Genomic DNA, 27958 nt, shown 5'->3' with positions numbered 1-27958 from the left:
CATCACTTAATTATTGTTTTTTTATTTTAATCACTATTTTTTAAGTTTGTCAGATTTCACTATTTAGTTGGTGTAATTAAATCATACGTCGTTAATATTTAATTAATTAGCTGACGTGATTGTTAAAATAATTAATACAATTATATATTTAATTTTTATATTTATACATTTTATTAAATTAGTCATAGTTGTAATTCATATTATTAACTTTAATCTCAAATTAGACGACGGCATGTGTCCTAATATGATTGAAGGATATCTTTTTAATCTTAATTAATTTATTTTTTACACAATCAATGATAGCAAGTTTATCATAAAAAATGACATTTTCGTAAAAACAAAAAAAAAATCACTAATGTAAAGTTGAGTGTGTAAAAAATAATAGATTTAATTAAAATATTTAAATATCTTAAACATATTTTTATTTTAAATCAAATATTAAGATGCTAATTTGAAGTTTGATTTCAAGCACCACATACGTGTATGTAAGTTTATTATCAAATAATTGAAAATATTTGAATATATATTACATTTTATTAACTCTAAATTTATCAAAAATAAAATAAATCAAGTATTATATATTAATTATATTTTTAAGGCTTAAGGGTCACCTTTATCTCTATACTAGACCCAATTTATTACTTTCGCTCTTATCGTATTTTCGCATCAATTCAACCCTTCAAAATTGTTTAATTGCATCATTTTATAACCTACCCCTAACTTAAAACCCTTAATTATAAACCATAAACCATAAACCATAACCATATATCCTCTGAATCGTAAACTTTAAACTATAATATTAATTTAGGGTTTATAATTTAAGATTTTAATTTAGGGGTAAGGTATAAAATGATACAGTTGAACAAATTTGAGGACTAAATTAATACGAAAATAAAATAAAAACAAAAGTAATAAATTGAGTCTACCAACGAGGCAAAAGTTACTCTTTTGTCTATTTTAAAATATATTTAATCGTGAATAAAATATTAGTAGTTTAGGTGATCGTAAACTTCTCTTTTGATCTAAGTTCAAAACCTTATTTAACACGGAAGAGACCAGTAATCTATTAATAATATTTAGATATATTATTAAAAAGTTATTTAAAATAATGTATACCGATGAATGATTAACACTAAATTAATCATTATCATTAATTCAACCATATTATTTATATTTTTGTCAAAATTACAAAAAGCGGAACCTAAAATATTGAAAATGACAAAAATATTCCTTGCCTTTTTTCTTTTTTCGGAACAATAGATTATTTATTTTTAAATTTACCTTTATTTTTACGCTTCTTGTTCACAGTAGGGTTGAAGAAGCAGATAAACGCCACCAGTCCACTCTCTCATCTCTTACAAACCCCTAACTCTCCCCTTATCTCTCTCAATCTTATAACCCTTTTTCTCCGTCGAACGAATCTTAATTCTTCTTCAACGAGTTTCTAATTTTCTTCTTCAGAGAAAGCAATGGGAGCTTCCTTGCCTCCGAAAGAAGCTAATCTCTTCAAACTCATCGTCGTAAGTCTTCGATTCTCTTTTCTCTCTTATGGTTCAATTAGTATTTCTAATCGGCATCGATTTCGTATTGATTTTCCTATGCAGTGTTTATTCGATCGCACTTCTTTTATCATCTTGTTCTTTGCCTGTAAAACCCTAGCTGTATGATGGTATCTTTGGTCGTCGAAGAAATATCTGGATATCGAATGATCAACAGAAATTTGGACTAGATGTGCTTGTTTTTCAATTAGTTTTTAGCAACTTTATTTATTTATAATTAAGTTCATTTTTTTCTGGTTTAGCTATTGAAGCTTAATTAAGTTAATCGGCTTTGCTTAAACCGTGTCAATGAGGTCATTTTTTTTCAAAAAGCAAATGTAAAAAAATAAAATTTCTTTTGAACGTTTTTTAAACAATGTTCCTCATTTTTGGCTTTTAACACAACTATTCAAGACATTACATGACCCTTGAGAAGCAATCTATTTGAGCATTTGATAACAAGCTGATACTTGGATAACTTTTTAGCTTCACAGGTTAAAATGTGAATATTTATATATTTTAAGAACTTTGTTTATGTTTGATATAAAACAGCTACATATGAAAGTTCTCCGGATTCCACTTTGAGTCCCTCTCTTCCTCTCTCTTCGATTAGTGAAAACTAGAACTGTTTGGTGATTCCTTCCCCTTTTAACTTCCTATGGTAAATAAACTCTCGACAGAGTTTTTTCCTTTTAGCACATTTTGATGCAATTAATTTTTATATATTATTGACTGGATTTTATATTATTGGCTTGAAGGTTCACGTGTTCTTGCTAAAGCTCGTGTATAATTTTTTTGTCATTGCAGAAATCATATGAAACTAAGCAATACAAGAAAGGACTGAAGGCTGCTGATCAGATACTGAAAAAGTTTCCCGATCATGGAGGTAGTTTAATTGATGCACCTTTTTGGTCCCTATATTCTGATGTACCCGTGTAAAGATGCAAGAACTGTAAAAAAAAATAACTTTATACTTACAAGGCAAAGGGGTTATTTTTTAGATAGATATTGCTGGTGTCCATGTTATCAGTTTGGATTATATTTACAGTTATACCCCATAACTTGACATGATTGTTTCTTACGTCTTGTCATAGCTATCACTTGCATTTTTTTGAAAGCACTAGCTGTATAGTGATTATTCCATGATGTATGATGCTTTATCTTGGTTGGTTTTTATTAGCTACAATAATGTATTATTGCTAGAGTATATATTGTTTTCCCATTCTGCATTTTATGAAATATACCCATCTATTTAAATAAGCAGCTTCAAAGTAGAATTTTGCACTCCATAGTCTAACTACCTGTTATTTTTAGTGTTTGTATATTTTTATGGGTTTTTTTACTTTTTGTCAGAAACATTGTCGATGAAGGGGTTGACTTTAAATTGCATGGATCGTAAACCTGAAGCATATGAACTTGTCCGGCTAGGTTTGAAGGTTGTCTTGTTTCTTTTCTTTCAATCCATGTAATGTCACAGCACTGTCATTATTTCCTAACATTGTTTTCTTGTTTATCCTACTGTAGAATGATTTGAAAAGTCATGTTTGCTGGCATGTTTATGGTCTTCTCTATCGTTCTGATAGAGAATACAGGGAGGCTATCAAATGCTATAGAAATGCTCTGAGAATTGATCCAGACAACATTGAAATACTACGGGACTTGTCACTCTTGCAGGTATACCTGAGTTACCTTTCTTCCTTTTGATTTTTGTGCTTCTAGACTCTGTATTTAATCCAAGAATCATGCCTTCATACCAAAGAACTCCTTCTTGCATAAGTTCCCAAGATCTATGCTTAGCATGGAATTTTCTTGAATAGTTAAAGGAATTTCTATTGTATGCTTTGTGGTTGGCCAGAAAGGTTTCTTGAATTCGATTGTGGAATTTAATAATCTTAAGTATTCAATTTTAATATGCAAGTTAAGATTGCAACTAAAATAGCTTGGTGCTAGCATTTTTAAAACCATAATGTCCGTGGTAAAGGCAAGCTCATTGTGGCCACTTAGTATAATTGGATGAAAACCCAATTACCCAAGATCAGACAACAAATACTGGTGAAAAAGTTTTCCATATAAAGTTGGGAGTTAAAACAGAGTTGAGGGTAATGAGGGTGAGGAGGGTAATTGGGAGAGGCATGTTTGGGCAGGGGTTGCTCCTCCACTGGTAGAAGCTTTTGTTTGGCAAGTTGCACATCAAAGAGTAGCAGTGAAAGAGGAGCTGTCGAAGAGAGGAGTGGTTGGGATTGAGGACCTCTTATACCCGATGTGTGGGAAGGGAGAGGAGTCAATTTCACATTTTTTTTGCATTGTGAGGTGGTTTGGGTTTTGTGGTCTAGATTTTTGAGGGGCTAGAATATTTCTTTTGTGGTTCTTAATAAGGTGATTGACTTCTTAATTTTGTGGGATGAGTTAATTCCGAGATCTACAATTTGGAAATTCATTCCAAGGGCGGTGTTGTGGTCGGGTTGGAAATGTAGGAATGAGATTATTTTCCAGAAAGGGAAAGTGGATTCTGCACTGCTGTTCTTTCTTGCTAGATTCAGAACTGTTTCTTGGTTTGGGGCGAGATTCAAGGATATTAATATTCCTTTTGATTCTCTAGTTGGGGATTTAAAATTGGCAGACTCGATTGGAAGACAGAACCATAGAAGCGTTCCTACTTCTTGGTGGGTACCTCCGCCAGAAGATTTCATTAAACTTAATGTTGATGGGGCAATGGTTAAGGGATGGGACAAAGGAGGAATTGGCGGTCTGATTAGGGATGATAGAGGTTTGAAACTAGGAACTTTCTCTGAAAAAATTGGAGGAGGTCCTCCTATTCTTGCAAAGTTGCTGGCGATCAAAAGAGGTTTTAAGTCTCATTGAAGAGTTGGGATCTTTTCCAACTCAGAGGATTATCTTGGAATCAGACTCGACCACGACTCTCAAGTGGATCAAAAATCCAGATTTATGTACCCCGTTGTTTCAGTCCTTGGTAAGAGGCGTAGCTACTTATGTGGAAGGAAAGGGTATCATCTCAAGACATATTGTGAGAGCTGCTAACTGGGAAGCAGATGAGTTGGCAAAAGCTGGTATAGGATGATCAGTGGTTATGAGTTATAGTTATTAAGCTGGGGTGTTCTGTTTTTTTAAGGGGTTGGTTTTTAGTGCTGCAGTTTGTGTTTATGATTGTTAAGTCTTATGTTATAAGCAGACCATGGTTATGGATTGGTTGTATGTTATGTTCAAGATTAATACAATTCAGAGGTGCTCTTTTCCTCCTTCCTTTGTCTTTCATGTTACTTATATAACATGTAGGATATGAAGGAGATTTTTAATGAGGCCTATATTCTATAAAAAAAAACAGAGTTGATTAAACGTGGAGTTCCTGGGATTGTGTAGAATTCAGAGTAATTCTCTGTAATTTCTTATTCTTTTCAATATGACAGATTACATATTTATATACAAAATATCTCTCTAAAGTAGGAAACTCTAAGAAAAGAAAAATAATAATCCTAGGATATGATCCCTTAAAATAAGGGATTGTAGAAATCTATTTACAAAATCATATCTCTATAGGAATGGTAACAAACCATATCTTTATAGGAATGGTAACAAATCATCTCTATAATTCCTACACTCCCCCTCAAGTTGGAGAATATACATTGTATAATCCCAGCTTGAATAGTAATTTATTGAAAACAGGCTTTGGCAAAGCCTTAGAATGTCTGCAACTTGTTCTTCTGAAGGAATGTATGAAAGTGTGACTGTCTTTTTGTTAACTTGATCAACAATAAAATGCCTATCAATCTCAACATGCTTTGTCCGATCATGTTGAATCGGGTTCTTGGCAATTTGAATAGCAGATTGATTATCACACAAAACTTCAAAGTGATCCTCTTGATTTGTGACAAGTTCTTTCAGTAGTTTAAGTAGCCAAATTCCTTCGCATATTCCCAATGCTAGTGCTCTAAATTCAACTTCAGCACTACTTCTTGAAACGAAAAATTGTTTCTTACTTCTCCAAGTTGTAAGGTTTCCCCAAATAAAGGTGCAGTAGCCACTAGTGGATCTCCTTTCAGTAAGGTCTCCGACCCAACTAGAATCTGTAAAGATCTTAATAGTTCTGTCTTCTGTCTTCTTAAACATTAAACCGTGTCCTGGAGTTTTCTTCAAGTACTTGAGAATTCTATTTGCTGCTGCCATATGCTCTTCAGTAGGATTAGTCATGTGTTGACTTATCACATTTACAGGAAATGCTATATCTGGCATTGTCAAGGATAAATAAATTAGTTTCCCAACTAATCTTTGAAATTTCTCTTTGTCTACCAAGGACCCATCTTCTGTGTTAAATTTCAAGCTTGCCTCTATTGGTGTATCAATCGGCTTACAACCAAGAAAACCAGTTTCTTTGAGTAAATCAAGTACATATTTTCTTTGGTTGATCACAAGTCCTTCTTTTGACCTTGCCACCTCCATTCCTAGGAAATACCTTAGCTTTCCCAAGTCCTTGGTTTCGAATTCCTTATTTAACAACTTCTTCAAATTGCAAATCTCTTCTTCATCATCTCCGGTAAGAATTATGTCGTCCACGTACACAATAAGGATCGCTTTCTTATTTGTAGAAGTTACCTTGATGAAAAGAGTGTGATCGGCGAGGGATTGCTTGTAGCCGTTTTTTAGGATGACTTTAGTGAACCTCTCGAACCAAGCTCTGGGTGATTGTTTTAACCCGTATAGAGACTTGTTGAGCTTGCACACCTTGTTACTTCCTTCAACAGACTTTAAGCCAGGTGGCAACTTCATATAGACTTTTTCTTCTAGCTTGCCATTAAGAAAAGCATTTTTTTACATCAAGTTGGTGTAATTTCCAATCGCAATTTACAGCCAAACTTAGGAGTACTCGAACAGTATTCAGCTTCGCCACAGGTGCAAAAGTTTCTGTGAAATCTATCCCATATGTTTGTGTAAAGCCTCTGGCCACTAGTCTCGCTTTGTATCGTTGGATGCTACCATTTGAGTTATACTTTACAGTAAAGATCCATTTACAGCCAACAACCTTTTTTTCCTTGAGGAAGGTCCGTAACAGTCCAAGTAGCATTTTTCTCCAGTGTACAAATTTCCTCTTCAACAGCCCTTCTCCATTTTGAATCCTTTAGAGCTTCAGCTGTGCTTGTGGGAACCTGTTCTTTATCCAAGTTTGCTGTAAATGCTTGAAAAGACGGCATCAATGAATTATAACCAGCAAATTTTTCAATAGGATGCTTGGTGCACTGTCTAACCCTTTTTCTAATAGCAATAGGGAAGTCATCTAGAGTAGGGGAAGTGGACTTACTGATTTCTTCTTCTATTTCGGCAGTTGGACCCAAATCCAATTCTCGGCAAGCATCAGATTGCAAAACAGCCTCAGGAATATGTTTTCTTTTCCTTGTATAGAAACAAAGCTGTTTGATTGGTGTTGTTTGTGGAATATTTTGAATGGGAGTAGGTGTATTTTCAGGAAGGGTATTTAAAGTGGGTATGGGTGAAGTAGTGATAGGTACTACCGGTGGATCAATGGGAGTAGTTACAGGTGACAAATCTGTTGGTAAGGACAAAATTGGTGGCAATTCTGAAGGTTGAGAATGAAGAGTAGGAGGAGATACCTGATGTGGCTGAAAATCCTTCCATGTCTCCCCCTGAATTTCAGCCTGAGTGAAATAGGGATCCTGCTCATAAAATGTTATATCCATAGTGGTAAAAAATCGTTTTGAAGGAGGATGATAACATTTATAACCCTTCTTAAGTGAAGAATACCCAACCAGTACATACTTTAATGATTTAGGATCTAACTTGGACTTATTAGGAGCAATGTTTTGGATAAAAACAGTACAATCAAATATTTTAAGTGGAAGAATGGAGGAGATAGGTTTAAAATGGGGAAAGTATTGCAGAAATATAGATTGAGGTGTTTGAAATTGTAAAACTTTACTAGGCATTCGATTGATTAAATATGTGGCAGTTAATAAGGCTTCCCCCTACAAATATTTTGGAACATTGGTGGTAAATAGAAGAGAACGAGTAACTTCAAGGAGGTGTCTATTTTTTCTTTCGGCAATACCGTTTTGTTGTGGGGTGTCAACACAAGAACTAATCTGAACTATGCCCTTTTCCCTGAAAAACGCACCCAAAGACTTAGCAAAAAATTCACTGCCATTATCAGATTTAAAGAGCTGAATTTTAGACCCAAATTGAGTGAGAACCATGTTATAAAATTGGGTAAAAACACCTGCAGTTTCAGATTTATCTTTTAGCAAATAAGTCCAAGTTATCCTATTGTGATCATCAATGAAAGTGATAAACCACTTACAATTATCAGCATTCTTCACCCGAGAAGGACCCCAAATATCACTGTGGATCAAAGCAAAAGGGTGAGAAGGCTTATATGTAGAAGGAGAATAAGTTGATTTAGTATGTTTGGCAAGAGAGCAAACTTTGCAAGAAAAAGAATTTGGCCTTTTATGAATGAATAGAGCAGGAAAAACTTTTGCAAGATAGTGAAAACTAGGATGACCTAAACGATAGTGCCATAACATAACATTATCAACTTTTTTTAAAGCGGTGAAAGATTTCGAGATTTCGATTTTAGTAGAGGCAGAAAGAATGTAGAGACCATTCTGCAAGCTGGCCTTACTAATCATCATCTTCGAGTTCAGTGCCTGCAAAGTACAATCAATATCATTAAAAATTGAAGAGCAGTGCAAGTCGGTGGAAAGTTTACTAACGGAAACGAGATTGCAAGCCAGATTTGGTACGAAGAGGACATTTTTAAGTACAATCTAGTCATTGAGAATAACAGTGTCATGTCCTATTTTGCACAAAGAACTATCAGCCTTTTTGACAGCTTTACCAAAGTTTGGAAAAAAATTGCAAAACAAATCTTTATAACCAGAATCGATTGTCTTGTGGGTAATCCTGCCTTGGCAGACTCTTACTCGAGCAGAAAGGAAGTGTTAATTACTCCTGTGTCTTGGCGCCCTCCACCTTTGGGTTTCTTCAGATTGAATGTGGATGGGGCAATGGATAAGCATTGGTGTAAAGGAGGAATTGGAGGTATTTTAAGGGACCATGATGGTGCTGTGCGTGGGACTTTTTCTGAAAGTATTGGATCCGGTCCTCCTATTTTGACAGAGTTGCTGGCAATAAAAGTGGGTTTATTGTTCTTCTTCGAGTCTACCTGGGCATTGAGGGGAAGCCTCATTTTGGAGAGTGATTGCTCCAAAGCTTTAGATTGGATTAGGAAGCCGGGTTCTTGTTCTTCTTTATTTAATTTGATTGTGAATGAAATTGTGTCTATTGTTATAGATAGGAATGTTATCATGAGGCATATTCAGCGATGTGCGAATTGTGAGGCGGATGAATTAGCTAAGATAGGAATTGATTAAGGTGGTGTTCTGGTTCAGGTTTTCCTAGGAGTGAGCTTTCGGGCTAAAGCTATGTCTGTTAGTGCTGTTTTGTGTATTTTGTATTTCTGTTGATTGGTAATAAAATTTGAGGCACGCTTTTCCTCCTTCCAATGTCTTTCGAGATACTTTAGTATTTTGACGGTTATGAAGGGGTTTTTTAACGAGGCCTCCCTTTCTTATCCAAAAAAAAATTCTAAGAACTTGAAGCTGTTTAAGTTTGCTTGAAGGAATTTTCTAGTAGATAGATAGATAGATAGAACCATGTTATATTGAGACATGTAGAGATAAAATTAACCAGTCTGTATTAGACTGTAACAATCTTCTTAAGCTTAAAAAAGTTGGCTTGTTTTTATTAACTTTTCAAATTTGGACAATAGTTTTTATAAAAAGGTTTATTGCTTTAGTGGAAGGAAAAGGTCTGATGGACATCGTCTGATATTTGGTGGCATATTTTTGAGTGATGGCTCAGATTTAGCATCTTAATGGAATGTTTTGTTTCGACCTAATCACAAAATAAAGTAGTTTGAAGAAACAACCAGTTTGATTTTAGCTTTTCATTCTTGTTATACTGCAGATGTCTTTATGCTAAGATATGATGTTTGATAGAATTATTATTATTTGTATTTGGTCATGGTTTTGTATTCCGAATTTTCTTATATTTCTCATTTCATGTTGTTTCAGAAATTATTATATTTTTATTTTATCATTTTATTGCAGGCACAAATGCGAGATTTGACAGGATTTGTTGAGACGAGACAACAACTTTTGACTTTGAAACCAAATCATCGCATGAACTGGATTGGCTTTGCTGTAGCCCACCATTTGAACTCCAAGTACTTGTCATTCTTTTATTTTTCTTCAAATAATAGAAAAAAGATCCATGCTCATGCTTACATTCTGTGTATGTGACTTATTTTGTTAAACATGTTTAAGAAGATTATTGTTATCCGATATGTGGAGGTTGAAAATGAAGGGCCTGTTATTATTGAAGCTTTGAAACATTTCTTCATATAATTAAAGTCTTCTTTAGATTAAATTTGTAGGGATCAGAATTCTATGTTTATAATTACGTAGTTAAAAGGGTGCCAACATGGGTGGGTTTACTGCCAATTTTAAAATATAGTTCATGTGGTTTATATGATTTTAGCTAAGCATTCAAAAAGGTTTCATGAAAGGTTAAAAAATACTAGGTTCTTTTGATGGAATCAGAATCTTTTTCTGGCATTATATGGCGAGTGTATATCATGTTGACGGTGTTAATAATATTTATGATAGGATATGCACCTAAAAAAAGCTATGAGTGTCAGAGAGAAAGGGAGAGTGAGAGAGAGTGCCATAGGCGGCCAGTCCTCCGGTGAGGAATGGACGGCGTTTGTCAACTTTCTGAGTAAGAGGGTAACTTGGCGAACACTAAAGGAAATCTTTCAACAACATGGTAGTGTTATTAGGGTCTACATTCCGAGTAGCTCCACCAAGCAGAATTATAGGAACTACACTTTTGCTTTCGTTCAGTTTGAGAAGGAAGATGGGTTGATGAAAGCGATAGCAAATTTGAATGGTATTTGGATAGATGGTAAGAAAGTCTCAGTTGGTGTAGCTAAGTACCAGAAGCAGAGGTCCAGGCAAGAGGATAATAGAGATGTCAGAAGGGTAGAAGGTAAATGGAAAATAGGAACGACTTTGAGAAGAAGACCAAGGTCAGTGTCGATCAGCAAATTGAGGGATGAAAGAACATATAAGGATGCGCTGGTCTCTTATGACGAGCAAAGGGAAGTTCAGGGGAACAAAGAGTTTAAGGAGGGTCGTCCAGGAGAGAAAGAAGGACTGAGAAATGTATGGGAGATGCATATCCCATTAGATGAGTATGATTGGGTTAAAAGATCATTGACTGGAATTATAAAATCCCAGTTTGATTTGGAATTAGTGGAGAAGGGGCTGGCTAGTGATGGAATCATAGTCAGGGGAGCTAAATGGGGTTATACATGGAACTCTTGTATCTTAACTTTCGACTCAGTAGAAGAATTAGAAAAAGCAAGGACGAGCAGAGGGGAGGAACTGTTGTTCTGGTTTGATTGGCTTGATCCGCTTATGAGCGAAGAAGGTGTTCCGTTGGCTTTTTGCTCAGTTGAACTGGTTGGAATCCCTTTATTATGTTGGAACGAATCTTTCTTGGAAAAGTTACTTTCAAAGTGGGGGAAGTTGGTCTGTATTCACGAGTCGACAATCAAAAGGGAGGATATGGCGGTGGCAAGAGCTTTACTGAAGGTGGCCAGTCCGTTCGACATACAAGAATTTGTTAATATGGGTTCGTATGGGCGTTCTTTCAAGGTTAAAATTAACTTGGGATCGGTTAGTATTAAACAGGAAAGCTTTGCAGTTAAAAAATCTATGGTGGCCGGAGAAGGTGTGTACAGTAACGACGCTCAACCTGAGAAGGAAGATGATAACCATTCAGTTGGAGTTGGTAAGCTGGATTTGATAGCTAAGGATTCTAGGGATACAGATGTCAGAGGGTTGGTAGGGGAAAACTATACATCTATGGTAGGCGGCAAAGGTGAAGAGCATTTATTGTCGCAGGAACTACAAAGTCAAAATAGTGGTGCTATGATGTCAGAATTACCAGATGGGATTTTGAATTTAAAAGGGGATTATCGAGGGCTGGGTTTAAGAGATGATTTTATAGTTGAAAGTGTGGCAGCCCAATCTGTGGATTCGAGTGAGGACCATCCAATTTCTTTTATTGGGCCTGGGGTTAATCTAACCAATTTGGGGTTTGGTAAGGGGAATGAATCCCGGTTGGAAACTTTGGTGGAGCCGCAACAATCTGGTTCGGATAAATCAAATGTGCAAAAAAAGGCTAATGATCCTTCTTATCTATTCCCAAAGCCAATTCCTGGTGGGGTCGTCGTTAGGTTACAGCCAGTACATAGAGAAGATTCTAACAAATCCAATGAGGTTTTGATTAATGAAGGAACATTCCTGAACAAAGAAGCTAGTAGTGAGGAAGGTATAGAGGAGGTTAGGGAAGAAAAGTCGATGCACATGGGCAGGAATCAAGAGAGTGGATGTTATAAGGAGCCTCATACTATTGGCCTTAGTAGCTGGAGTCCTTTCAATCACCTGCCTAGGAGTCTGCATTTGGGAGGGTGGAAGAGAGGGCCTGTCTCCAGAGTGTATAGAAGATCCAGAGGTAGAAAGGTGTGGTTTAATCCACGCAGAGAAAATGGTTCAATGTTTCCACTGGAGGTGTCTGATCACAATAGGTCTAGAAATATTCCTACCTCGAGTATTTTATCTATTACCAATATATCGGGGAGAAGCCCGATTGAGACCCAGGATGATGATGGTTCTAGTCAGAAAGCAGATGTAGTTCGGTCACAGCTTCCTCGGGGAGATGGTGAGGGTGTTAAAGGGAATAAATATGGATCAGAAGCAAGGACTGGTATTAGAAGAAAGAAAAGGATTCTGATTAGGGAAGCACTAGACGTGGCTAGTATCCCTACTGTGTATTCTCCAAATTTTTCCTTATTTTTAGAAGAAGCGCTGGCTACATGGGAAGTCAGTAAATTGCTTGGGATCTCATTCAAAGAGGGGAAGAAGGCCTTTTTGGATAAAATAATTAATATGGAGATAGGTTTGGCTGATCGTGGGGAAGGGGTGGTTTCGGGGGAGTAGGGATCTCTCGGCTACTTTGTTTTGAGGTTTTGTTTCCATAGATATATACATGGTAAAGATGAAGATTATTTCTTGGAACATAAGGGGTATCCGAAAAAAGGAAAAATCTAGAGCAGTAGCTACTATGGTCAGGAATTATAAACCAGGCATTCTTCTCATTCAAGAAACAAAGCTGGAAAAATGTTCTCAGGCTATTAGGAGAAGGATAGGTGGAAGTATTCTTAATAGTTGGACTGTTGTTCCAGCTGTGGGGTCTGCAGGAGGTTTAATGGTGTTGTGGAATGATAAGGATTTTGAAGTTACAAATAGTCATTTAAGCAGCAGGTTCATAGCTGTCTTTGGAAGTTTTAAGAATTCATGTGATAAATGTGTGATTATTAATGTATATGGTCCAAGTATTGATGCTGAAAAGGAGGACTTTTTCAGGGAATTGCTGAATTTTGTCACTGCTCAAACAGTATCAGTTTGCATTGGGGGTGATTTCAATGTGTATTTTGATCCGACAGAGAAGATAGGAATGTCACAGAATTGGTTTTCTATAGCTATTCTAAGAAATTTCCTGAATCATACTAATTTAATCGATCTACCTATGGTTGGGGGAAGGTTCACTTGGTGTAATAATAGAGAAGCCTCTACTTGGGTCAGATTGGATAGGTTCCTAATTTCTGGGGATTTTCTGATAAGTTTTCCTAAAGTTCTGCAAAGCCTGTTACCGAGATCTTTATCTGATCATAATCCCGTTTGTTTGGAGGAAAAAACTGTTGATTGGGGCCCCAAACCATTCAGATTTTTTAACTATCTTCTAGAGGAAAAAGGGTTTGAGGATATAGTTAAATCATCCATGGATGTTTCGAGGGGGAGTAGAAGGAGTAGGGGCATTTTCAGCATTCTACAAGAAACTAAAATAGCGATCAGAAGTTGGTCGGGCAGAAAGTTCAATGGAATTTCTGAGTCCATAGCAGATCTGGAATTGAAGATAAATAATCTTGAGTTTAAAGCTCAAGCTGGGGACCTCTGCCAACAGGACTGGGGGAATCTGCTACAGTTCAGATCGGATCTATGGAGGTTGTATAGGATTGAAGAAAGCATCTGGTTTCAAAAATCAAGGGCGAAATGGATTAAAGATGGAGATAGAAACACTAGATTTTTTCATTTAACTGCTCTAAACAGGAGTAGGAGAAATGAAATTACTAGTTTGAAGATCAATGGTTCTGAAGTTGTAGATCCGCAATCTATTAAGTTGCATATTGCGGCCTTTTTTAAGGAATCCTATAGTTCTATGTCAACGCTGGGAGTAGAGGATTTATCCCTGGAGTTTGCTATGCTATCAGAGTTCCAATCTTTAAAACTTGAGGAGCAGTTCACGGAACAAGAAATATGGCAAGCGATAGCTTCTTCGGATAGTTCTAAAGCACCAGGACCGGATGGCTTTACCATGGGCTTCTTCAAGAAATGTTGGTCGGGTTTAAAGGAACATGTATTGAAGTTTTTCCAGGATTTTTTCATAGGTAGAAAATGGGAACACGGAGTTAATCACGCGTTTATTACACTCATTCCGAAGAAGACTAATCCGGAAAGTGTGGAGGATTTTAGACCAATCAGCCTTGTAGGTAGTTTATATAAGATTCTCTCAAAAGTATTATCTAAAAGGTTGAGTGACTGTGTTGGCGACATAATAAGTCAATCCCAATTTGCATTTATTCCGGGGAGACAGTTATTGGATTGCGCCTTCATTGCGAACGAAGGTATTGATTTCTGGAGAAAACAAGGACTGCAAGGGGTAGTTTTTAAAGTTGACTTCCGAAGAGCATACGACACTGTGGAATGGCCTATTTTGTTTAGAGCAATGAAAGAAATGGGATTTGGAAACAGATGGTCATCGTGGATTACTCAATGTCTGTCTACAGCCTCTATTTCGATTCTTGTTAACGGGTCTCCTTCTGAGGAGTTTGCAATGGAAAAAGGTCTTAGACAAGGCTGCAGTCTTTCTCCACTTTTGTTCAACATTATAGGCGAGATGCTACATTTGATGCTTTCTAAAGCAATCGAGAGGGGTTTATTCCAGGGTATTATTATGGGGAATGCTGAAAATTCTACCAGGCTGTCCCATCTACAATTCGCCGATGATTTAATAATTTTTTGTCAAGCCTCCATTAATCAGATCAAGAATGTAAAAAGGGTGCTGAGGATCTTTAGCATTATGACAGGTTTACACCTCAATTTAGCAAAGAGTAAGCTGTTCGGTATCAATTTGGAAGAGGGAGTGTTATCGGATTGGGCAGAACAAGTGGGCTGTTCGGTTGGTTTTCTACCTACAGATTACTTGGGACTTCCCTTGGGAGCAAGGAAAAACACAGAGGCTCTATGGGATCCGGTCTTTAAGAATTTTAGTTCCAAACTTGCGGGGTGGAAAGCGTCTTGTCTGTCTTTGGCTGGGAGGACAGTCCTATTGAAGTCGGTGCTAACCTCTTTGCCGATTTTCTTTCTTTCTCTTTTCAAAATGCCGTGCAATATCAGAAAGAAGCTTAATTCCTTAATGGCTAACTTTCTTTGGGGTGAGAAGGGGGATAAGCGGAGGATTCACTGGGTAAATTGGAACACGGTTTGCAGGCCTTTGAACTGTGGTGGACTAGGAGTCCTTGATTTGAATCTTACTAACCGGGCTTTACTAGGCAAGTGGGTGTGGAAATTTGCCAATGACAAAAACTCTCTCTGGAAATCGGTGTTGTGTAGTAAGCAAAAGATCAGTTGGAACACTATGTCTATTGGAAAGGTTACTTCTCCGAAATCTTCATGGATCTTGAGAGGCATTGCTAATAATTTTTCTAAGAATGATTCGGTAGGGAACTTTCTTAGATTGAACTCGAAGCTGCAAGTGGGTAATGGGAAATCAATTTCTTTTTGGAATGATGTTTGGGCGGATGAGGTCCCTCTAAAAATACTTTTTCCTAGAATCTACGTGCTTTCCATTAATAAAGGGGGGGAGATTGTGGAGTTTGGCAGCTATGGACCGAGTGGTTGGGAGTGGAATGTCCAAACTAGAAGGAATCTGAGTGATTGGGAATTGGACCAGTGGTTAGCTTTGATGATAAAAATAAAGGATGTCAAACTGTCAGAGCTGGTGGAGGACTCTCTTTCTTGGTCTGCTAGTGGAGATGGACTGTTTTCGGTTAAATCATGCAGGGAAAACATTGGCTCGGAGGTAGGGAGTAATGATGTGTGGCTACAAGGAGTTTGGAAGGGTTTGGCTCCACCGAGAGTGGAAGCTTTTCTGTGGCAACTTGCACATCAGAAATTGGCAGTTAAGGCTGAGTTGGTTAAGAGAGGAGTTTCTTTAGGGGAGGATATACAGTGTCCTTTCTGCAAGATTCACGAGGAAACAGTTCAACACTTATTTATTTCCTGTTTTGTTGCTTGGAAGTTGTGGAATAAAATAGCTAGCTTCTGGGATATTTTGTTTGTTCTTCCTCAAGACCCTCCTGCTTTGCTTAGTTCCTGGTGTGATTTGAGGGGAAACTCGACGATATGGAAGTTTATTCCAGGTGTTATCTTCTGGTCAATCTGGAAAGCCAGGAATGCTATAGTGTTCGAAGGTTCTAACCTGGACAGCATGTCTTTGTTCTTTACAGTTAGATTCAGGTTATCAAAATGGTTTTTAGCAAAGTTTCCTATGGTTAATATTCAGGAGGATTTGCTGATTGGTAATCCATCTCTAGCAGATGGGTTTTCGTTAACTTTAGACAGAGTTGGTCATAACCTGCGTTGGATCCCCCCCCCTGTTGATTTTCTTAAGATGAACGTTGATGGTGCTGTTAGGCTTGGAGGCTCGGGTGGAGGTATAGGAGGTATATTGAGAGATTCGGAGTGTTGCACGCTTTTGACTTTTTCAGAGAAGGTGGACCAAGTTACTCCTCCGCTAGCTGAATTAAAGGCTATTAAAAGGGGTATTGATATTTTTCTGGCTTCAGTTTGGGTTTCGGTTGGAAGATTGATTGTTGAGAGTGATTGCAAGTCGGTAGTGGAATGGATTAAATCACCGGCTTTGGCTCCTGTTTTTTACTTGTCTTTGGTTAATCAGATTTTGACTCTTTCAAATGGCAAGGTTCATTCAGTGAGGTGGATTCCAAGAGCGAGCAATGGGGAGGCTGATAGCTTAGCTAAGAAAGGGATAGGTTGACTGTAAGGACCTGTCACTGGATTTTCTGGTCCAGCGATATGGTCTATTATAAAATTGTTGTTAAGTTTTATGGGATGTATTCTGATGTAGTGTTTAAATCTTATGTAAGATTATATTATCAATAAAGTTCTTAAGGCACTCTTTTCCTCCTTCCGCTGATTAAGGAGCTTATCACTAAGTTCCTTCAATCAAGAAGGGGGTTTTTAGCGAGGCCTTCCATTCTTATCAAAAAAAAATAATATTTATGATTAAGTGGGCATATCGCAGGAAGCTGAGGACCTGTCCATCTATAAAGATTTGTTGCAAATTAGCTTTTTACAAACACTCCTTAAACAATACCTTCATATCTTCAATTGCTAGTTAACTGCAGAGTTCTGTTGTTTCCAATGGTGGTACCTGTAAACAATGATTATGCTATATTTTCTTTTGGCTTTTACCAGTTGATATCAAATGACTCTATTTTGGGTATTTGATTGAATTATTGCATTTGGCATTTGGCAGATCAGTTATAGATCAGTTGATATCAAATGGGTCTTTGCATTAGCTAGATCCAAGTGAATGAAGCTTTACTTATTAATTTCTTATCCTTTAGATTTATATGCTAAATGCCTTTTTATTGGTCAATATCAGTGTTGCAAAAGCAGTTGAAATTTTGGAAGCATATGAAGGGACATTGGAAGATGATTATCCACCGGATAATGAACGTTGTGAGCATGGTGAAATGCTTTTATATAAGGTATTTCTCGTTACTGCTTGTATGTTTTTAATGCAGATGGATGTGGCTGGCTGACACATGTCCATTATATGGACATCCATAACCAATTAAAGTAATACACATACAAAATCAAATGATACTAATGTCTTTCTACCTTTTTTATGAACGGTTTCTATTTTCAATTAATTTTGTTGTTCACATGCAAGCGTAGAAAGTACCTATTTCTTATTGAATTCGTTTTTCCTTCTGCTTATATTTCTTCCAAATATACTTTTATGTAAAAATGACCTAATAGAAACAAGTCCAGCCTTTCTACTTTTAGCAAGGCTTTTCATGTTTCGTTTTATAGAAGATAACTAAAATTAAGTTGCTCTAAGTTTACTTTATTCTATGACAGAGGACTAACTTGCCCTTTTCCTTTTTGGACTCCTTTTCCGTTTAACATCAGTAACAAGAACTGTAAATATTTATTCAATTTGATAATTCACTGGTATCTAACAAGAATTGGAGTCTATTTTTGGAAATTTATCGTTTTGGTATTTTTCTTCAGATCTCCTTGCTAGAGGAATATGGGTTTCTTGAGAGAGCACTTGAGGAATTGCACAAGAAGGAGCCAAAAATAGTAAGTGCCAGCATACATAATGCTAGAACACTTTAAGTTCTGAAATTTTAGAAAGTTTTTAAGTCTTGGCTTTTAAAATCCAACAAATTCTGTTCTTCTAGGTTGATAAATTGACTTACAAAGAACAAGAGGTTTCTCTCCTGGTGAAGCTTGGACGTCTAGAAGAAGGTTCCAATCTTTACAAGGCTTTGCTAATCATGAATCCTGACAATTACAGGTGAACCTTAAGCATTTTATATCACTTCGATAGACCTAGTTAAACTCATTAATGAATTTTTCATAGCAAATGATTGTATTTTATTATCTAGCTCTTCTCGAGGATATAGACTTCTTTTCTCATTGCCATAGTGTATTATTATTCTAGGGAGGAATTATTAATTTTTCTGAATATTGGATGTACTTTGAACGTATGTCTTCTGAACTAAAAGCTTGTGCCCATCCTTCTTGTAGGATTGCTCACAATTCCTTTACCTTTAGAATTTTTTATCTAAGATTCTAAGGACTAGAAAAATAATGTAATTTTTGATATTCTATAATTGGTGTTGCTGTAAGCTTGAACCTAATTAGTATATATCTAATGTCTCAGCTCACACATTCAATCGTTTTTTGTCTTTTAACTTTGTTTCATCAAACTGTTACCAGTCTCTTCTCAGATTGGGAAATGAACGAAATTCATAAGATAAATTTGTTAAATTTCTTCTCCTAAATATAACCTTGTATATCAGTGTAATTTATTGCTTTTAGGGCTGGTTAGCGGGAAGCCCAACCAATTTACAACTTCTATATTGTATATGTATATTTCCAGATATTATGAAGGCTTGCAGAAATGTTTTGTCCTGTATTCTGAAAATGGCAAATATTCTTCTGATGAGACTGATCAACTGGATGCATTATACAAATCGCTTGCAAAAGAGTACACTTGGTCATCCGCAGTTAAGGTGATGCACTTGCGTCTTGCTTCCATTTTCATATATATGGATGGTTATGCTATATTCATATTGCAAAATCTTTGCAGTTCTGAATATGCTAGTATCAAATGCTTTATTTTCTCCTAGTTGTTAATCTTTCCAGTTCTGAGTATGCATCTTTTTATTTTACAAGTTCCAAATTTTACCTTTGGATGTTCTTTGCATGATATATTGATCTAGGTTGCTTCTTTTTCTTTTTGCATTCTCTTTACATTTATTTATAGAATACTAGTATGAATTTGAACGAAAACCTTGCTTTTCTTCTGAGGACCTTTCAAAATTTCTCCGGTCTTAGAGAGAGGTGGGGTAGCTATGTTTACTTATGGTTGTATTAATTGTTTCTTCTTGAAGGCTTGAATAAGAACCAATGTGATGAGACAAATCTAGTATATTATTTCTGCGAAATCTTTATTCAAGACGTGTGATATTCTTAAATAATGCGGAAACAAATGGTTGTGTAATACTGGAATATTTAATTGATATGTTGGCATGACGACGGTAAGAACTCTAGGTTATTAAAATTCTACTTTCATATGCTTCACCCTTAGAAGTTCATGTGGTGGCAGCATTGCAAATTTGATAGCTAAATCTTTTTCTAATTACTATCTTTGCTTCGTTCTTCAGTTAAGCCGCCAATTTGTTTTCTTATATCAACCTTTAAGGGTGGGAACATGACCACAAGTTGACAAGGCCTTGTTACTGCATAGTGGAAATAAAGTGTGTTTAACTGTAGGGATTGTAGAAAGGCTTAATACAAAAATAAGTGCCTGAACTTTGCCTTAAAAAACGTTTTAGTGCCTAAAGAATTTTTCTTTAAAAATAGGTGCCTAATGTTTCTAAAGTTATAAATTTAGGTGCCCGCCGTTAAAATTCACTGTTAAGTGACACATGTCAAGTTCTAGTAATTTTGAGAATTTAGTTAAAAATAAAAAAAATTGTAAAAAAAAACCCCATATCCAGCAGAACCCCCCCAACCTTCACCCCCACCCCCGTGCCTTCTCCCCTACCCCACTTCCCCCTTTTATGCTGGTCAGCCGGTGTTCCACCATGGTAACGGGCTGAAATGAGATATTTTAGTTTTTTTGAGTTTTTTATAATTTCATTAAAAGTTTGGGGTTCTTTTGCAAATAAATTAAGTTTTTTATTAATTTTTTTCTTTTTTCATTAAAAAAATAATATTTTTTATTATTAAAAATTAAAAAAAAATAAAAAATATAACGGTGGGCACCTAAAAGTGTAACTGAGAAAACGTTAGGCACCAATTTTTAGCGAAAAATTATTTAGGCACCAAATTGCTTTTTTTATAAGAAGAGGAGGCCTCGTTAAAAACCTCCTTCATGATTAGAGGAACGCTTACTGAAATTCCTTAATCAGAGGAAGGAGGAAAAGATTGCCTCAAATTTATTAATAAAAAAAGGGATTACAAAGAGTAGACAACATCCAAGATCATCCCCCCTTACAACTGAAAGCCCGGAAATCAAAAAGAAAAAACAACCCAAACTGAAACTCCCTAACTTAGCCAATACCAGATTTAGCTAAACCATCAGCCTCTATATTAGTTATCCTAGCTACCCAGCGAACTAGACCCTCTAAAACTCTTAACCTATCAGCAATATCCTTAACAATAGTAACAAACACATCTGGACATTTATCCAGATTCTTTACCCACTCCACTGACAACTTGCTATCACTTTCAATAATTAAATTGTTTTTCAAGGTAAAGTTTAGGTGCTTATTTTGTATTAAGCCTTTTAGAAATTTGATTCTTGCACTGAGGACGATTAAATTTTTTTTATCTTGTATATATTTTTTATATGTATTCATGTGTGAGAATTGTATTATGTGCATCATTGTCGACGAATGCCTACTTTCATCATGATTTATGATGAATTTTCCATGACTTATACTGGAATTTTGTTTTTCCCAAATTTTAGAGGATACCACTTGATTTTCTGCAAGGAGACAAGTTCCGTGAAGCAGCAGTTAATTATATAAAGCCTCTTCTAACGAAGGTATATATGCTAGTGATAATCTATTTCTTTTTGGAGCTAGTTTGACTGGCACTTATATTTTCTTGGGGTGAAATAATGATACATTTTCTCTGCATTCTTAGGGGGTTCCGTCGTTATTCTCGGATCTTTCTCCTTTGTATGATCACCCTGGCAAGGCATGATTTCTTATGTACATTTTTCCTAAATGTAGAACTGAGTCTATAAACATAAATTCTCCTAAACTGCTTGGCAATAGGCTTGGAGCTTGATTTAATTAGGTCTGATTTTCCTGCCCTATTTTCACTTAAACAGGCAGACGTGATAGAGCAACTTGTTCTTGAGTTGGAGCATTCAATTAGGAACAATGGCAGATATCCTGATAGGTACTGTATGCTTTTAACCCTAATTACACTATAGTAAGTCTTAAAAGCAAATCAAAATCTAGATTTGCCAACCCTTGGAGGTAATGTATACTTTCAGGCCTTGTGTGGTGTTGGAGGAAGCCTTGACAGTGTCAAAATTTTTGAAGTTTGTGTTTTTGTTATGTCTTTGCTAATACACAAGCATACATTTGTTATTATGCTGAGTTATTTGTTTCCTTGTGTTTCCTATTGAGGATAGGACAGAGAAGGAGCCCCCTTCAACATTTTTATGGATTTTGTTCTTTTTGGCTCAGGTAGGTATCATCAGTTTTCTGTATCCCACTGGCCTTGGTCCTTTCTTCTTCTTTCCTTGTATTAAATATTTGGGTTTTCTTTGCATTTTTTTTGAGTAATTTTCTTTCTTTGCATCTTAATTTGAGCAACTTGGGCTTATTGCCAACTGCTGCAGCATTATGACAGAAGAGGACAGTATGATGTTGCTCTTTCTAAGATTGATGAGGCTATACAGCACACACCAACCGTAATTGATTTATATTCTGTCAAGGTTTGTTCTGGTCATCGATCTTAAAATTTTCACATTGGCTTAATCTGCTGGGTTTTATATTTGTGTTTGCTGGACCTTTTTTTCTTCTTCTTCTTGCATAAGATAATTTTATAAAAAGAAACATTGTTCGTGTATTATTGAATCTGTATCGTATAGATCATCTCACATCTAATGAGACATAGCATTGCCTGAAAACTCTTCAATATATATATCCTTGGGCATATTACTTGTAAAATTTATCAGTTACTGTATTGACTTTGAATTTTTTGTTTCATGCAATAAATTTTGCTAAGTTGATAATGCATATTCATATAAAATGATACTGATTTTTTTTTAACATAATTCTCGATGGCTATTGGGGAAGTAAATGATCTCCTTTCATAGGTTTAGTATTTTGATACATGGCTATTGCTTCTTTTGTGAAACTTTTTCCTTTAAATATCTTTCGGAAAATTCTTGGACTTTTCTCAAAGCTGGATCGGGTTTCATATTAGCTGCTTCTTTGGTGACAGAGCCGAATATTGAAACATGCTGGTGATTTCTCAGCTGCGGCTTCATTGGCAGATGAAGCTAGGTGTATGGATCTTGCAGATCGTTATATTAACAGTGAATGTGTCAAGCGCATGTTGCAGGCTGATCAGGTGCTAAAGCTGTGCTCTCCCATCTTTTTTCTTATTTGTTATTTGTCACTGGTGACACTTTCACTAATTCTGTATTCTCCCTGAATATTTTCCACTCTTGAAGGTAGCTTTGGCAGAAAAAACTGCTACATTATTCACAAAAGATGGGGACCAGCACAACAACCTTCACGACATGCAGTGCATGTGGTAAATCTTTTTTTTCCTTTCCCTCTATATATGTTTTATTTCCTTAGGCATGCTATCTCTTATTGTATTTTGGATACTCCCACGGAGCGGTTTTCATCTTTGGAAGGTATGAACTTGCTTCGGGTGAAAGTCACTTTCGACAAGGTGATCTTGGACGGGCCTTGAAGAAATTTCTAGCTGTGGAGAAGCACTATGCTGATATTACTGAAGATCAATTTGATTTCCATTCATATTGTTTACGGAAAATGACACTCCGTGCATATGTTGAAATGCTAAAATTTCAAGATCGGTTACATTCACATGTTTATTTTCACAAAGCAGCAGCTGGTGCCATCAGGTGGAGCATTTTTGTTAGGATCTGCAAGCACTTTTAAATAATTCACAATAGATTTATTCTGTTTGATTGTTGTTGGTGTAGAATGCTATATAATCTCTGTTGTCTCCTTATTAGGGTGCTTTTGTGTCTTGCTGCATATTGTTGATCGATACATGCATGTGGTGCTTCGTTTTGGGTTGGGTTATCTTTGTTACCCTTTTTTCCATTTTCTTTTTGGGGAAATGATTGCATAGGTTTCAGGTGTATTCATTATGTGTAAGTTGAGGATCATTTGGTAGAGTGCTTAGCTCTTAGTTCCATTGGCCAGAGGTAAAACACTAGCAACCTAAAAAATAGAATAAAAACTACATGTTAGTTGAAGTTGCAATTATGCTTGCTGAACATTGCTTTAAATGTATGCAAAATTTTCATTATGTAACATTAGAAAGTAAATATTTTTCTTGCTTGACACATACCTTAGTTGCAAAAACTCCAGTTGTTCGGTAAAGAGGTCTCAAGATCAAATCCGCCTCCCTCGATATTTTTTACTGTTAATTGTCGAAAGGTGCAAATATTTAAATTTGCTTAAAAATGTGTTCTGTTGATGACTGGTTCAACTTTAATATAACTACTATTATTGACTGGTGTCTGCTTTTATCAGACATTCTGCTTCTATACTTTGCTGAGTGTTATGTTGTCTTTGGAAGATTCACATGATGGCAAGACCTAGTGATATATGTCGAACAAAATAAAGTATTTTGCTTGATAGGCTTAATTTCTGTTGATCTATTTTTTTGTATGTTTATATTCTCATAATATTATTCGTGAAAGTATTGTATGTCCCTCGTGTGTATCATGTAATTTGAGATTGTGGCTAGTTAAATGAGGGGACGGTGTTTCCTGTTTTGCTATTGGGTTAAGGATAGAGTTGCATGTACCGGGGTATTTGTTGGTGCAGCAATGAGCAACTCGACAATTAAGTTGCATACTTTCTGTGAGTAATCCATTGTAGAGTTTACATGTCAGGGTTTTCTATTTCAGAAACTCTTTCCTTGAAATTGGTAATTACTTACAGTTTCAAACTTATTCTCTCTGCTTTCTGATAACTACTGGATTTTGAATGCAGATGCTATCTAAAGTTGTACGATTCTCCGTTAAACTCGCTGACTGAAGAAGAGGACAACACATCAAAGACTCCTTCTCAGAAAAAGAAAATGAAGAAGCAGAGAAAGGCAGATCGAGCTAAGAAAGTATATCAGCTTGTTTCGATGATTCTTGGCTAACACTTTCTTGATTTCTTCTAATACTCTGCTTTCTTTCAGGAGGCAGAGGAGAAAAGTGAAGAATCAAGTGCTAGTGGCAACTCCAAGTTTGGGAAACGACATATTAAACCTGTCGATCCAGATCCTTATGGAGAAAAGTTATTGAAGGTTACCTATTATTATTGTTTGTTGTGTTTTAGATACCTGATGAAGGCCTTTTGTGTTGTAAAGACATTCATCTTTACTGCCTATTAAGCTATGGCTCTGTTGAATGTTATTTTTATAGACAGAGGATCCCTTGTCAGAAGCAACAAAGTACTTGAAACTGCTTCAGAAGCACTCAGCTGATTCTTTGGAGACACACCTGCTCTCTTTTGAAGTAAACATGAGAAAGCAGAAGATTTTGCTTGCCTTTCAGGTATTTCCCCCCCAAGAATTGGAACGGTCTGCCTCTCTTCGTTGTGTTTGACCAACTAGGGAACTAATATTTAAATGCGACTTATAAAAAATACTGACAATAGTTTTTGAGTGATGAATTTTGCGAGGCAGCCCCATCATCTTGTTTTCCCTTGCTGCTTGATATTTGGCTTGACCAACTGTACTGTTAAACCAATCATCTTTGTCGTATTACTGTGTTCATTCTGGTTGTGTTAGGTAACTTGAATTCAGAGGAAGGGGCTTTTATTTCAAATTTGGGAGAAGTCATGTAAATATAACTTCTTATTATTTTCAAAGTTATGGATTGTTGAATCCCTTTTTAGTAGTAGGAATAGCTAGATAGGTCATAGGTTTCTGGATTTAAATTCATCTTTTTAACTTGAATTTTAATTAATTTAGTAATTTGCATACAATGTTTGCATTTCATTTGCATAATTTATTTAGTAAACTATGTTCAATTACACTCTCATTCATGTTCCAAAACGAAGTGTCAATGATTTTGTGTGTGGATTAGATAGTTTGTGGAATATATCTTTGAGTTGAACTACTGTTTTGCTCAGCTTTACTTCTATTAGTTTATGATATCATACTAATATGTTTGTGTTGTTTTTATTTTCTTTTTCGTGAAGGCTGTAAAGCAACTGCTAAGGTTGGATGCTGAGAATCCAGATTCACATCGCTGCTTGGTATTTAGCATTTGCTATTTTGCATTACCAGATTGGCACTATCATGTGCAAATACATTTTTTCCCCTTTCTGACTTAGTTACAAAGATCATCCAGTCTGTACGCTGCTTATTTGAATTTAATGCACTGCACAGATTAAATTTTTCCACAAGGTGGACTCGATGCCTGTTCCAGTGACTGATGCAGAAAAACTTGTTTGGAGTGTCTTAGAAGCCGAGCGCCCATTCATCAGGTTCTCTTTGAAATGGCTTTATGATAGTTATTCTGCCAACTGGAATTTCATTTTATTAGTAGTATTACCATTTTGAATTTTTGATCCCTGACGCATTAATTTCCTTTATTTTCTTTTTCTGCAGTCAATTGCAAGACAAAACTCTTAGTGAGGCAAACAAAGTTTTCCTTGTTAAACATGAAGGTGATTGGGCTTTTACATAATATGATGCACTTTAAGCTTCATGAGGTAGTTTGAATAGTCGTTCAGTTTACACTTCTCTGTTATGCAGATTCTTTGATGCATAGAGTGGCAGTTGCAGAAATGTTGCATGTCTTGGATCCCACTAAGAAACCCGAAGCTGTCAAGTTAATTGAAGATTCATCCAATAAAGTTGTGCCAAAGTAATGTTTTTAGCGTATCAACATTTTATGACTTCTTCATGTTGGTTCCATGCATTGCAACTTGATCTTGATCGTTTCTCTTACTTATCCAGGAATGGAGCACTTGGACCAGTAATGGGGTGGAAACTCAAGGACTGTATTGCAGTCCATAAACTCTTGGACAAGGTTCTTACTGACCAAGATGCTGCATTGAGTAAGTATATTTCTCCACATAAATTGGGGTTTACTAAAATTTTGGCTGTGCCCTACTGACAACTTCTGAAATTAATTGCTCTGTTATTTTTACAAGTGTTTTTCTAATAATGATAGACATTTTGGCATATTCTTATAATATTTTGTAGGAATAGCTGTCAAAATATAATACATTAAATTATTTCTTTTCTTATATAAATGGTTTAGCATTATTTAGTGCTTTTTTATATGGTTTCAAAAGTATCCCCTAATTAAACCCTATTTGTTGGTGTCTTATTAGACAATTGCCGTAGATTTCTGTAGGCAATTTGTAGTAATAGTAGTCTGTGCTTAGGTTTTGATATTTTTTGTTTTCGTTCTCATGTGCTGGCTCATATTTTAGTGTGCACCCTTTAGCTCATTCTCATTAGAAGAGTTGTCAGACTTTGAGTATATGGCAAACTGTCCTACGGATAGTGGGAATTTGCATATCTGGTGCTATTGATGATGTCTTCTGCTGTTGGCGAAAGGGCTTGAAATTGTTCTTTACATTTCAGGATGGAAAGTGAGATGTGCGGAGTACTTCCCTTACACCACCTACTTTGAAGGTAGCCACAGTTCTGCCCTGCAAAACTCATCGAACAATCTGGATGGAGAAACCACTGTGAATGGTGATGCAAGCCATCCCGGAATCAGTGGAAGTGAAAGTTTAGCCACAGCAAATGGAAAACTGGAAGCATTTAAGAACCTTACTATTTGAAGATGAGCTCAATGTGTTTGTACTTATGGATTGGATGACATGAATTTTACACTGCAAAGAGTGCCTTTGCAGCTGCTGCTGGGGAAAGAGAATATTGTGAACATAGATTTTAGTTTCGAGAACAGAATTTTCTCTGACGGTGCTGGCTGTCAAGGCATTCCTTTGCAAATGGGTATAATTCATTCGCAGTTATGGTTCTAGGTTTGAAGATATATATATATATATTTATATACACGCTTTTTAATTTCCTCACCCATTTGGTTGAGATGTCTGGCTCCATGGCTGTGCTCCAAAACTTTGGGGGTGGGGGGTGGCCGGCCATATAGAATTTTTTTGGGTAATGGTTCTGAAATCTTGTGGTTTATCCTTATATTTTTTTACCTGTTTTAGAGCTAATATTCGTAGCATGTTGTTTCATTAGTTTTCTTGTCATGTATAAACACTCTTCATTTCGTTGTCGAAAAGGGTTCCATCATAATCTCCCAGTTTTTTCCCCCTTTTATTGACTGCTGTGTCGTTCACGTATAAAAATCATGCATACTTTTTCTAATATTTATGATTCACGCCAAGAGTTACATCATTATCTACATAGTTTCTGCCGTTATATGTTAGGGGTAAATTTATAAAATTTTAGCAAATGAAAATAAATACTTAAATTATATGATAATTTAGAAATTTTAAAGAGACGATTCTGTTCCTAGCTGTCTCAGTTTTTTTAATATGTTGTAATATAACATACGTATTCATATATATTGGTAAAAATGAATCTTTAGGATTCTTTTATTTACATTTTAAAGTGCGGTTAGAAATAGGGTTTCTTGCATGATTTTCAAAGTGTTGGATTGATCAA

General features: G+C 36.0%; 1 protein-coding gene across 1 annotated transcript; it reads left to right on the top strand.

Annotated features, from left to right (window-relative positions):
- The first annotated feature begins 1308 nt into the window (after positions 1-1308).
- On the top strand, positions 1309-27533 carry LOC120185827 (N-terminal acetyltransferase A complex auxiliary subunit NAA15-like). Its single transcript, XM_039189934.1, has 26 exons — positions 1309-1520; positions 2346-2424; positions 2892-2974; positions 3063-3212; positions 9677-9792; positions 17442-17547; positions 18077-18148; positions 18250-18365; positions 18954-19086; positions 21051-21128; positions 21230-21283; positions 21420-21490; positions 21729-21783; positions 21939-22034; positions 22547-22675; positions 22779-22861; positions 22968-23198; positions 24304-24427; positions 24500-24607; positions 24726-24857; positions 25507-25563; positions 25697-25794; positions 25919-25977; positions 26066-26177; positions 26270-26370; positions 26906-27533. Exons 1-26 carry the CDS (start codon positions 1470-1472, stop codon positions 27106-27108), a joined length of 2697 nt encoding a protein of 898 aa, XP_039045865.1. The 5' UTR covers positions 1309-1469; the 3' UTR covers positions 27109-27533.
- The last annotated feature ends 425 nt before the right edge of the window (positions 27534-27958 follow it).

This window comes from Hibiscus syriacus, unplaced genomic scaffold, assembly GCF_006381635.1.
Source record: "Hibiscus syriacus cultivar Baekdansim isolate YM2019G1 unplaced genomic scaffold, ASM638163v2 tig00113124_pilon, whole genome shotgun sequence".
In the NCBI taxonomy this organism is placed as follows: Eukaryota; Viridiplantae; Streptophyta; class Magnoliopsida; order Malvales; family Malvaceae; genus Hibiscus; species Hibiscus syriacus.
This window is presented reverse-complemented; position numbering and strand designations above follow the sequence as displayed.